The 13,019-nt window shown below is 40.5% G+C and overlaps 1 protein-coding gene across 6 annotated transcripts in view; it reads right to left on the bottom strand.

Moving 5' to 3' along the window:
* FMO5 (flavin containing dimethylaniline monoxygenase 5) overlaps positions 1-11,294 on the bottom strand; it is a 32,680-nt gene extending 21,386 nt beyond the window's left edge. For 2 of the 6 annotated variants that reach the window (XM_063625923.1, XM_063625927.1), the window contains exons 1-3: positions 10,790-11,102; positions 10,409-10,580; positions 611-799 (exon numbers count right to left, since the gene is read on the bottom strand). In XM_063625923.1, the coding sequence (XP_063481993.1) occupies positions 611-799; positions 10,409-10,543 (324 nt within the window). In that variant the 5' untranslated portion in view covers positions 10,544-10,580; positions 10,790-11,102. Of the gene's footprint in view, positions 1-610; positions 800-10,408; positions 10,581-10,789; positions 11,103-11,250 lie in introns of those variants that run through there. The other 4 variants (XM_063625922.1, XM_063625926.1, XM_063625924.1 and 1 more) reach the window with 3 other exon arrangements.
* Between the last annotated feature and the right edge of the window lie 1,725 nt (positions 11,295-13,019).

The following is a 13,019-nucleotide window of genomic DNA, read 5'->3' as shown; positions in this document are numbered from 1 at the left end:
GATCTCGTACAATCATCTTGTTTTACAAACAAGAAAATTTTTAAAAATTGAAATTGAGGAAATTGTTGTCTAACATCTAAGTTAGTGGTAGGGCAAGCACCAGGATTCAAGTTTTTATTCTGCAATTCCATGTTCTCCCCTCTACACCAGAGTCAACTACCCAACAACTATACTTTACTGGGTTTTTATGATGTTCATGTAAACAAATGTATTGGAAAGTACTTCAGAAAGTACAAAAGGGCTAAGCAGTAATGGGCAAGTTGTGGAACCAGAGAGTTTTAAAGTTCCCATACCTATCGGTTCCCTTCTGTAATGGGGAAAACATTTCCCTTCATCTGTTTATTGCAATCAAATAATGTGAAATGAAGGTAATGAAAACACTCTGCCAGGTGGCTTCCTGTATCTGCATCCAAAATATATGAAAGAGAGACCGTCCCTTGAATATTTTTGAGGAGCAAGGAGGACAAAGAATGGAGTTTTTGCCTGGGTAGGACAGATGCATGTGCAAATGAAGCCAATCTTTAGAAGTAAACATTGGTAACTGAAACCACGTTATTCATTTACTTGGCAAACAACTTCAAACACAAAGATACCCACACAATTTTTCTACCTTAAATCGAATATACTTTAGAAGGTCAAATTCTTTGGCATACATCCTGAAATACTCCAGGACCTGGGCATTATGCATGAAGTTGGGATAATGATCTGGGATCGGATAGTCACTGAAGCACATCATCTCTTTAGAAGTATTGATGATCACTGATTTGTAAATACTGGCCCTTCCTTCTTCAGGATTTTCCTGCAATAAATAGAAAGTATTCATAGCAACTTGAGAATCATCTTCATGTTTTATAAATAGCCAATAAACATCTGAAAAAGTTTTCTGAAAGAAGTGTCAATTAAATCACACACACACACACACACACCTTCCAGTATTTGTGCCCTTATGTAGTCCCTTCCCCTTGGATCTCAGTTATCTTTATGACTTGCTTTTGACCAACAGCATACAGTTGAAATGACACTGAATGGCTTCCAAGACCAAGTCATAAGTAGCCTTGCAGATTCTGCCTGGGTCTCAGAAAGCTCCCTCTGGTAGAAGCTAGCAGCCATATGAGAAATCCAACTACTATGAGACCACCATAGCATGAGGAAGTCCAGCCTCACCACATGAAGAGAATATCTGGGACAGAAAATATGTGGCCAGTCCCCAGAAATTCTACCTATTCTATTCTATCCCAGCTGAAGTTCTAAACATGTGAAAAGAAAGTTGCTAACACTGAGTAATAAATAGTGTTTTAAATGAGTAACAGTGAGGCAAAATGGGAAGATACACAGGAAAGAGTGTAACAGTTTCCATATACCAGAAAGAGTATAACATCTCCAGTGTTTTCTGGAGAGCAGTGTTAAAATATATATGAAACTCCTTGCAATTTACCTAGCCTTTTAAAAAAATATTCAGCATCACTTAGGAAGATTTATGTTAAAGGATGTTAATACCAGCATTATTCATAATACAAAAATGAGACAAGCTAAATGCCCAACAAAACAACTGAAATTTAAGAACCACTGCTCGGGCCGGGCGCGGTGGCTCACGCTTGTAATCCCAGCACTTTGGGAGGCCGAGGCGGGCGGATCACGAGGTCAGGAGATCGAGACCACGGTGAAACCCCGTCTCTACTAAAAATACAAAAAATTAGCCGGGCGAGGTGGTGGGCGCCTGTAGTCCCAGCTACTCCGGAGGCTGAGGCAGGAGAATGGCGTGAACCCGGGAGGCGGAGCTTGCAGTGAGCGGAGATCGCACCACTGCACTCCAGCCTGGGCAACAGAGCGAGACTCCGTCTCAAAAAAAAAAAAAAAAAAAAAAAAAAAAAAAGAACCACTGCTCTAGATCCTTACTACCAAAGTGTGGTCTGTAGACTAGCAGCTGGGGCTTCACTTGAGAGATTGTGCTATAAATGCAGACTCTCAGGCCCCACCTCAGACCTACTGAATCAGAACCTGCATCTTAGCAAAATCTTCACGTGATTCAGATGCTCATGCAAACTGAGATGCACTGCATTAGATGACATTAATCCCCAGTTCAGTGTTCTTTCCCCTACAACAAACTTCTTTGCATCCTCCAAAACTACCTATTGAGGCTGGGCGTGGTGGCTCATGCCTGTAATCCCAGCACTTTGGGAGGCTGAGGTGGGTAGATCATCTGAGGTCAGGAGTTCGAGACCAGCCTGACCAACATGGAGAAACCCTGTCTCTACTAAAAATACAAAATTAGCCAGGCATGGTGGCACATGCCTGTAATCCCAGCTACTTGGGGGATTGAGGCAGGAGAATCGCTTGAACCCGGGAGGCAGAGGTTGCGGTGACCGAGATCACGTCATTACACTCCAGCCTGGGCAACAAGAGCAAAACTCCATCTCAAAAAAAAAAAAAGAAAAAGAAAAAAAAACTTCCTATTAACTACCTTATAGCATTGTTGTGGTGACCACATAAAGTAATGCAATGATGCAATCTACCCAGCCTGTCACAGAGATTTCACAAATGAGGAGTTTTCAAATTTTTAGATTTTCAAAAATTGTTTTGACTATGGAAAATCATCTTAATCAATTTGGATCTCCTCCTCCCCTTTTATTCTAGAAATGAACAGATATTGAGATATTGAGTATTATGAAACATTAAATAGCCACAAAGGAGAGTGTTTGTTGGCTTTGTCCACCTTTAGGATTGTTTTTCTCCCATTTTTATTGCTTAATTATTCAATCTAGGAATCCTAAATTGATCATTCCCATTTCTCTGACTTATAATCCAACATCTCATTTCTTTAACTGCTAATAATATTTTCATAAGTCTCCTTTGAAGTCTCTTCTTCTAATCTATCCTACCTGTTTCAACTGAAGTGTTCTCTCTAAGGTGTGGCTGGACTATATCTCTGCCTTAATTAAAATTTTAGATGTTGCCCCATTTCCTGTAGAATAAAGTTCCTATTTCTCAGCTTAGGATTCAAAGACCTCCATAATGTTTCGTAGTGTATTCCTTATCTCCCCAACTAGATTGTAAGCCCCTTGAATTGTACTAATGGTTTTCCCCACAGCATCTATAATGATAAATAGCACTCAATAAATGTTTAATGGATGCATATCAAATTGTATTGAGAAAGGGATATACAGAATGAGATGTAAGTTTCACAGAATGCATAACAAAACTAATAAAATACATTAACATTTGTCTCAAAAAGAGTTCAATAAGATATATGTATCTCCCAAAATTTTGTCCTAAGAAAAATTGCAAAATAATATAAAGTCAAATGCATAAAGATACATTTTTGTATAACTTAAATAGCAATTAATTAGTAACAATGTTAAATGTTCCCAAAATAGATGAATGGTTTAGTAAATTATAGTATCTCAACATGCAGAATTTTTTTTTTTTTTTTTTTTTTTGAGACGGAGTCTTGCTCTGTCGCCAGGCTGGCGTGCAGTAGCATGATCTCAGCTCCCTGCAACCTCTGCCTCCTGGGTTCAAGCAATTTTCCTGCCTCAGCCTCCTGAGTAGCTGGGCCTACAGGCGTGCGCCACTATGCCTGGCTAATTTTTTTTGTGTTTTTAGTAGAGATGGGGTTTCACCATGTTAGCCAGGCTGGACTCAATCTCCTGACCTCATGATCTGCCCGCCTCAGCCTCCCAAAGTGCTGGGATTACAGGTGTGAGCCACTGCGCCCAGCCTCAACATGCAGAATTTATCTTCCACACCAACCTATGGGTATCCTGATAAATACAAAGTAGATCCTGCCACTCCACTGCTTAATAGTTTCTCTTGATTCCATATGGAAAACAAAATTCCTTATTTTGAAATTTAGCACATTTCACAATCTAGCCCGGTTTATCTTTTAATCTTCATCCAGTGTTGTCCTTATTTAATCTCAAATTTCTAAGTCATCAAATTGTTCCTGAAACACTCTAGGCTCTTGCACAATTTTAAACCTTTGTAAATATTACTATTTCTTCATCTGGAAAATTTCCTGTCCTTCAAGAGTTACATCAAATGTCATTTCCTTCAACAAGACTTTTCTAATTTCTCCAGAGAATTAGATTCCCCTATTCATCCTCCAAGCTCCCAAAACTCTCTGTTCATATGTCTATAAAGATAACTTAAACACACTATATTATCAGGCATTTGTTTCCATGACTGTGAGAAACCCGAGAGTAGTGATACCCTTCTTTAAATCTCTATTATCAGAACCTGGTGTGTATTGGATGTGCAATAAATGCTTTGAAATGAATTAGTTAATGAATTATGGAAAGTGAATTTGGAGACACCAAAAACTATGATTCTGAAGTCTGTGCAGGAACATTAAAAATGGCGTATGATATAACTTGAAGTAAAAAGGGAACTGTAAAATTAAATTTACATTCTAATCACCAAATATGTAATATTATGTCTACCTACGGGTATATAATTATACTTGTATAATCTCTCCCTGTTAGACATGTCTCTTTTGAGTATATTTTATTTATTTGAAATAGAAAAAAATGTGAAAATACAGAAAACCAGTCGATTTGTTAAGGCGGTAGGATTGCTTTCTTTTTCTTTTTTGTTAAAATGTTGTTTGTACAACACCCATTCATGATAAAAACTCTCAGCAAACTAGGAATGGAGAGAAACTTCCTCAATTTGATAAAGAACATCTGCAAAATACCTATAACCAACATCATATTTAACAGTGAGAAACTAGACACTTTTCCCCTAAGACTGGGAACAAGGTAAGGATGTCCTCTCTCACCACTCCTATGGAACATTGCACTAGAAGTCTTAGCTAGTACAATAATAGAAGAAAGAAAAGTAAAGAATATAAGGATTGGGAAGGAATAAAGATAACTTTTTATTTGCAGATGACCTGACTGTCTATGTAGAAAATCCCAAAGAATTAAAAAAAAAAAACAAAAAAAGAAAGGAAAAAAGAAAAAAACTCCTAGAGCCGGCCGGGCGCGGTGGCTCACGCCTGTAATCCCAGCACTTTGGGAGGCCGAGGCGGGCGGATCACGAGGTCAGGAGATCGAGACCATCCTGGCTAACACGGTGAAACCCTGTCTCTACTAAAAATACAAAAAATTAGCCGGGCGAGGTGGTGGGCGCCTGTAGTCCCAGCTACGCGGGAGGCTGAGGCAGGAGAATGGCGTGAACCCCGGGGGACGGAGCCTGCAGTGAGCTGAGATCGCGCCACTGCACTCCAGCCTGGGTGAAAGAGCGAGACTCCTTCTCAAAAAAAAAAACAACTCCTAGAGCCAACAAGTGGGTACAGCAGGGTTGCAGGATACATGGTTAACATATAAAAGTTAATTCCTTTTTTTTTTTTTTTTTTTTTTCAGACAGAGTCTCGCTCTATTGCCCAGGCTGGAGTGCAGTGGCACAATCTCAGCTCACCACAACCCCTGCCTTCCGGGTGCAAGCAATTCTTCTGCCTCAGCCTCCTGAGTAGCTGGGACTACAGGCGCATGCCACCATGCCCAGCTAATTTTTTGTATTTTTAGTAGAGACGGGATTTCACTATGTTGGCCAGGCTAGTCTCGATCTCCTGACCTCGTGATCCACCCGCCTCGGCCTCCCAAAGTGCTGGGATTACAGGCATGAACCACTGCACCTGATCATTTGCTTTTTTATATACTAGAATGAACAACTGGAATTTGAAATTTTTAAAACTCCATCTATAGTAATACCCTCGAAATTATATACGTAGGTATAAACATAACAAAATATGTATAGGATTTATAAGCATGAATTACAAAACACAGATGAAGAAAGTCTAAGATTTAAATAAACGGAGAGATACTCTGATTCACAGACTGGAAGATTAAATATTGTTGAGATGTCAGTTCTTTCCAACTTGACCTATAGATACAATGCAATCTCAATCAACATCCCAGCAAGCTATTTTAGAATCCAAGCTAACACATGGATTCTAAAGTTCATATGGAAAGACAGAAGGCCTAGAATAGAAGACTTTGTCCTTAATTGTGGGCTGTGCATAGTGACTTTGTTCCAAAGAGTATAGTATGGCAATGGAGAAAAAAGGAGCAACTTTACAGTGTGGCAAAAACTGACAAACACTATTTCAAGCCAGGACATCAAGGTTAACATCAATAGTGATATTATCTAGGGTTTTTATAGTTTTAGGTTTTACATTTAACTTTTTAATCCATGTTGAGTTGATTTTCATATATGGCAAAAGGAAGGGATCCAGTGTCAATCTTCTGCATATGGCTAGCAGTTATCCCAGCCCCATACAATTTATCCTTGTAACAAACTTTCATATGTACCCCCTGAACCTAAAATAACAGTTGGAAAACGAAAAATACAAAACTGGAACAAACTTACACTTCAACAAAGATATATTGTGGCATATATTGAATGCTAATTTCTTACTTATAATAACATAAAATGAGTTTTAAGTTTCAAAAAAAAAAAAAAAAACAGTAGGTATAATGTCGATAGTATGTACCCTTGATGGGAGGTGAGGAGAATGGTACTTTATAATATTCCTCCCCAAAATTCATAACCCCAATTTAACCATGAGAAAAAAATTAGATAAATCCTAACTGAGGGATATTCTACAACATACCTGACCAGTAAGTAATCCTCAAAACTATCAAGGGCATCAAAAACAAGGAAAGTCTAAGAAATTTCATAGCCAAAAAGAGCCTAAGGAGATATGACTATTAAATGTAATATGGTATCCTGGATGGGATCCTGGAACAGAAAAAGGCCGTTAGGAAAAACTGAGTAAATCTCAATAAAGTATAGACTTCAGTTAATAATAATGTATCAGTATTGGTTCATTAATTATTTAAAAATGTATCATACTAATGTAAAATGGGGTAACTGGACATGAGGTGTACTGTAATTCTCTGTATTCCCAATAAATTTTGTAAGTCTAAAACTGTTCTAAAATTAAAAGCTTATTTAAACACGTTTGTACATAAGTATATATATTTTTAAATTAAAAATGAATGGCAAGGTCATTTTGGAATTAAGATGTTTGTTGTATGGAGAGCAGGGGAGGCACGTTCCTAACTTCTGAATTTCATTTCATTTATTCATTCAAGAGATATTTATAAAGTCCCTCTGTAATAAAATACTTTATGAGGTACTGATAAATGCAAGTCTGTACGTGTATTCCAAAAGTTCAAAGTTTACAAAGAGTAGAGCCATGCTTTCCACAGCAGGTCTGTTGGGATCACTGAGGGAAATGAATGACAGATCTCACCTCTTTGCGGTACTCATATATTTCAACTCTTTTTCAAATCACTAACCACAACAAGTGTTATCCTGTGTCAACAACATCCTTCAAGTCCTTCAAACCACCTGATTGGACCTTAGCTAAGGTTTACCACTGTGCCAAATCCACTGCTTTCCAAAAGAGTGAGCACAGAGCAGTATTGGGTTAGTGAGTAGAAGAAAAAGAAGCTTCTGCTCCTGCATTTTACAATTTTCTACCATTGATGAATAAATCTTCCCTCTACAAATTCTGTACACTGATTATATTTCCTACCTAGGCACAAGGCTCACACATTTGAGCAGGAAGTCTCTGTAAGAAAAGAGAGGCCAGGCACGATGGCTCATGCCTGTAATCCCCACACCTTGGGAGGCCAAGGTGAGCGGATCACTTGAGGTGAGGAGTTCGAGAATAGCCTGGCCAACATGGTGAAATCCCATCTTTACTAAAAATAAAAGAATTAGCAAGGCATGGTAGTGCGTGTATAATTTCAGCTACTTGAGAGGCTGAGGCATGAGAATCACTTGAACCCAGGAGGCAGAGGTTGCAGTGAGCTGAGATCATGCCACTGTACTCCAGCCTGGGTAACAGAGTGAGACTCTGCCTAAAAAAAAAAAAAGAGAGAGAGAGAGAGCAGGGGATGGAAGTTGGGGTAACTGGAACTGATGGGATTGGAAGAAGTAATAAGGACAGAAGAAAGGAGAAAAATTTAAATGGGAGGAATAAGGAAAGTTTGGGGCTTCTGTTCCTGTCAGATTTTCAAAATCCCATGGAATAGAAACTCTCGCTGAACTGTTGTCTGCACATTGGAATCATCTGGGGAGCTTTAAAAAATGGAGATAGTAGAATACATGCTTGGCTCTAGAAATATAATGGTGAACCACACAGGTGTGGTCTGTCATAACAGAAGTCAGAGCGTTGTGATGAAACACAGGTTATTTATTTTCAAGGAAGCAGTTTATAAAGTGTTAAAATTTTGCCAAGTGGATAATCAGAAGAAAAACCTCCACATTAAGTCTTTAGCAGAGAATAAGTTTAAACCACATTGGAGATAAAAACCAGAAACTTGATAATCAGACAGGATGATGGATGCCCTCCCAACCTCCTCCCATCCTCAATTGATTTCATGCCTTTTCAGTAACTGCCAAAACTGGCTAAGATGCTTAGTAAAGACACCACATGTGTGAGTCCCATCCTAGGCCTACTGAATAATAACCAACATGTAGCACTATGTTCCTGGCACTGTTGTGATTGGCATAATTATCCATTCACTTACTCCTGACAATAACTCTATAAAGTGGATACTATTATTATCCACTTCTTAAAGATGAAGAAACACAGGTACAGAGAGGCTTAATGATGTGCCCAAGGTCACACTGCTAGTAGGTGACAGAAATAAGGTTTGAGCCTAAGACTGCATTCTTAACCTCCATACCATATTGTGGCCGGATTTTAAGAGCAGAATTTTCTGCTGTTTACTAAAAACAACAGGCTTTTAGCCCATGTCCAAGACTGATGATGATACAGGTATGCAGGTCAGCTAAGGGGATCCACTCCAGATCTGAATAAGGACCATTGTCACATAAAATCAGTCCCCATAACAGAGTCAGGGTGCAAAAGGATTGTATTTCTGTTCAACTAAGAAATGCTATAAAGCCACTTTTATGTAGCTGGCCAACACTGTGTTCGTTTTTATGAAATAAGAAATGTAAAACTTATCTAGGGCACCTCAATACTATTAAATGTTCAGAAAACTAGCTTAAAAGCAAACCCGTTCTCCTCTAGAAACCCAAGATGCCAATAGGAAAGAAGGCTAAGGTAAAGAAGGCGGCCCCCGCCCCTGCTATCAGTGAAGAAGCAGGAAGCCAAAAAAGTTGCGAATCCTCTGTTTGAGAAAAAGCCTAAGAATTTTGGCATTGGACAGGACATACAGCCCCAAAGGGACCTCACCCTCTTTGTCAAAAGGACCCCCTATATCAGGTTGCAGCAGCAAAGAACTATCCTTTTATAAGCTGCTGAAAGCACTTCCTGCCATTAACCAGTTCACACAGGCTTCGCATTGCCAAACAGCTACTGACTGCTTACGCGGGCCCACAAGCACAGACCAGAGACAAAACAAGAGAAGAAGCAGAGACTGTTGTCCTGGACTGAGAAGAAAGCTGCTAGCAAAGGGGATATCCCCACCCAGACACCACCCGTCTTTCTAGCAGGGGTTAACACAATCACCACCTTGGTGGAGAACAAGAAGACTCAGCTGGTGGTGATTGCACACGATGCGGATCCCATCGAGCTGGTTGTCTTCCTGCCTGCTCTGTGTCCCAAAATGGGGGTCCCTTACTGCATTATCAAGGGGGAGGTAAGATTGGGATGTCTAGTCCACGGGAAGACCTGCACGACGTTGCCTTCACACAGGTTCACTAGGAAGACAAAGGAGGTGTGGCTAAGTTGGTGGCAGTTTTCAGAACCAGTTACGTGGACAGATATGATGAAATTCGCTGCTACTGGGGAGGCAATGTCCTGGCTCCTAAATCTGTGGGTTAATCACCAAACTGGAAAAGGGAAAGGTGAAAGAAGGTGCCACTAAACTGGGTTAAATGTACACTGCTGAATTTTCTGTAAATAAAAAGAATAAAAATTCTCCTTCAAAAAATGAAAAAATAAAAATAAAAGCAAACTCAGCAAACCCAATGCATGTCAGTTTGGAGATCAATAAAGGTGGCTGGTGTTCTTTGGAATATAATAAGTTTAACTATCTTTTTAAAATTTTTTTCCTTGAGACGGAGTCTCGCTCTGTCACCCAGGCTGGAGTGCAGTGGCGCGATCTCGGCTCACTGCAAGCTCTGCCTCCCGGGTTCACCCCATTCTCCTGCCTTAGCCTCCGGAGTAGCTGGGACTATAGGCACTCGCCACCACGCCCGGCTAATTTTTTTGTATTTTTAGTAGAGACGAGGTTTCATCGTGTTAGCCAGGATGGTCTCGATCTCCTGACCTCGTGATCCGCCCGCCTCGGCCTCCCAAAGTGCTAGGATTAAAGGCGTGAGCCAACCGCGCCCGGCCACCTGACACTGTTAAGATAAACTGTCGTATGCACCTAGTTGCAGGGAGAGTTTCAAGTATTAAGGGACTAGGAGATGTATGTACCTGGAACCTCCAGAGCCCTCCGATGTCATCAGTCCTTTCAAAGCAGACAGGTTCCAAGCCTTCTTCTACGCAGCACTTGATGGAAGAGAGCCCGCTCACTCCTCCCCCAATCACAGCAATTCTTTTCTTAGTCATGGTCTCCCGAGATCTTCACCTGTCAATGTCGCCTGTCCTAAAGAAAGGATGACAAAAGACAAAAAGCACACATCGGTTAACATTTTTCAAGGAAGATCTTGGCCATGGCATTCGAATAAATTCTGTACAAGAGGTGCCTTGAGAAGGACAGATTCGACGGTCCTCTTCACCAGAGGAAATCGTTCTGCTGGCATGGGGAGCCCTGAGCCTGCAAGACCCAGAGCTGAGAGTGCTCTGCTGCGGTACCCGATCTCACCGCCTTTCCTGAAGCGCTCAACAGATCCTTCAGCTGCGATCTGGAGGCTACTCAATAGGCAGCTGTTGTCAAATTAGTATAAACCAACAACGTACAAACAGCGAGAGCCAACGGGGAGGGGCTGTGGCACTCCACCTCCTTTCAGGGACCACTCCCCCGCCCACTCAGCGGCACCCATTCTCCCTCCCTCGATGGGAATAAAACGTGCGCTGAAGCTGCTTTGGGAGAAAAAGTTAATCCTACAACTTCTCTATATTTCAGCTGCTGTTGCCAGCACTCTCAACTACTTTCTCTGAAAACAGAGTGCCCCCTAGCCCCATCTGTGCTCGCTTCTGCGTCCACTTTTAACTTCCTGGTTTTTGCCTTAAAGTGACAAACACTTCCTAGTGAAGGGAAAACTGTCAACAACCCCAAAGCAAGTTCTACCCCAAATGCTTAAGTAAACACCTACCCTTCAAGTGATCTGTCCAAACAGATTGTAGCAGGATGAGCCACAGACAAAACTCCTCAGACACCAAATTAAAGAAGGAAGAGGTTTTTATTTGGCCGGGAGCGTCGGCAGACTCGCGTCTTAAGAGCCCAGCTCCCTGAAAAAGAAATTCTTGGCCTTTTTAAAGGCTTACAACTTTAAGGGGTCCACGTGAAAGGGTCGTGATACATCAAGCAAGCGTGGGAAACATGACTGGGGGCTACATGCATCAGCTAACAGAACAAAAAGTTTTACAATGCTTTTTGCATACAGTGTCTGGAATTCACAGATAACACAAGTAGTTTAGGTCAGGGGTTGATGTTATTATTATTACTCGTTTTAACTCCTAGGGCGGGGTGGTGGTGCCAAGGTTGTCTGGCTATTTATCTTACTTTTTTTTTTTTTTTTCCAACTTTTTGCTTTTTCTCTCCTCCTGTCTTGTGAACTAGGCAAGGTGGGGGGAGGAGGGCAGCAGGAGCAGTAGTGGTCTCCTTCCTTAAGATGATCCTGCCCCCGCTTCCACCCCCGCCTCACCTATACCTCTCTCCTCCCCTCCTCACAATCTGGATCTAAGAATCTATTTACTTTTAAATCCCCATGCACTGAGCTGAGTGCTGGAGTATAGTGAGGAATGTACTGTTTCCTACTCAGAGGGGCTTACAGATTAGTGGAGGAGACCAAAACATAAACAGGTAATTTTAACGAAATAAAAGTATTTTTAATAGTGCTTTCACACAGTTATATTAGTAACCAAAAATACAAAATATACCACTTCTAAAATGTAACTTTTCAAATATAAAGTCATGTAGAACCACCAATATAACAGATACAAGATTCCAGGCACTGGGTTAGAACAAGGGCCCATCCAGACAAGGGTTCTATTTGACAGATGTGAGGGGTTGTAAGAGGCATGGATTGTGGCTCATGCCTTGGATCCTTGCTCTCCTTCTACCACTCCCTGAGTCAGTTTTGCTCTTCCAATCTGCACCTGCTAGTCTTGGACTTTTACATGAGAGGCAACTGATATTTTGTTTGTGCCATTGAATTTTTTGTTGTATTTATAGCAACTTAGCAGACTCTAACATTAATATGTTTTGGAACAGTCAAACTTTTTTTTTTTTTTTTTTGAAACAGGGCACTTGGGCTGGAGTGCAGTGGTGCAATCATGGCTCACTGCAGCCTCTATCTCCTGGGCTCAAGCAATCCTCCCACCTCAGCCTCCTGAGTAGGGATTACAGCTGTGTGCCACCACACCTGGTAATTTTTGTATTTTTTGTAGAAATGAGGTTTCACTATGTTGCTCAAGCTGGTCTTGAACTCCTGGGCTCAAGTGATCCACCTGCCTTGGCCTCCCAAAGTGCTGGGATTACAGGCATGAGCCAACAAGGCCAGCCTGTAAAATATTTTAAAGACTAATATCTTTCACAAAAGCATTCAACTGTAAATGTGAATTTATACTAAAATAGTATCTTTTAAAAATAAAATTCTGAAGACAGTGTTTCAACACAACCATTTTATATGCTAGAAGTTAACTTAAAATGAATTATTTGTAAATTGGGTAATTTTGAATGCACTAGAAGAAATGCCTAAAGGAAAACATGAATACTTTTATCAACTGAGTATTAATTTCCTCCTACTGAATTAGTTTTACAAATAATGCAAGAATTACTTTTAAAATCTAGTTAACAATGTAATTTCATTTTAAAGTCCCCCTACTTCAATTGCGTCTTAGAATTAATTGCTTTTGAATA

Source organism: Symphalangus syndactylus, chromosome 12 (assembly GCF_028878055.3).
Source record: "Symphalangus syndactylus isolate Jambi chromosome 12, NHGRI_mSymSyn1-v2.1_pri, whole genome shotgun sequence".
Taxonomy (NCBI): domain Eukaryota; kingdom Metazoa; phylum Chordata; class Mammalia; order Primates; family Hylobatidae; genus Symphalangus; species Symphalangus syndactylus.
Note: the sequence above shows the minus strand (reverse complement) of the source record. Positions and strands in the feature narration are given on the sequence as shown.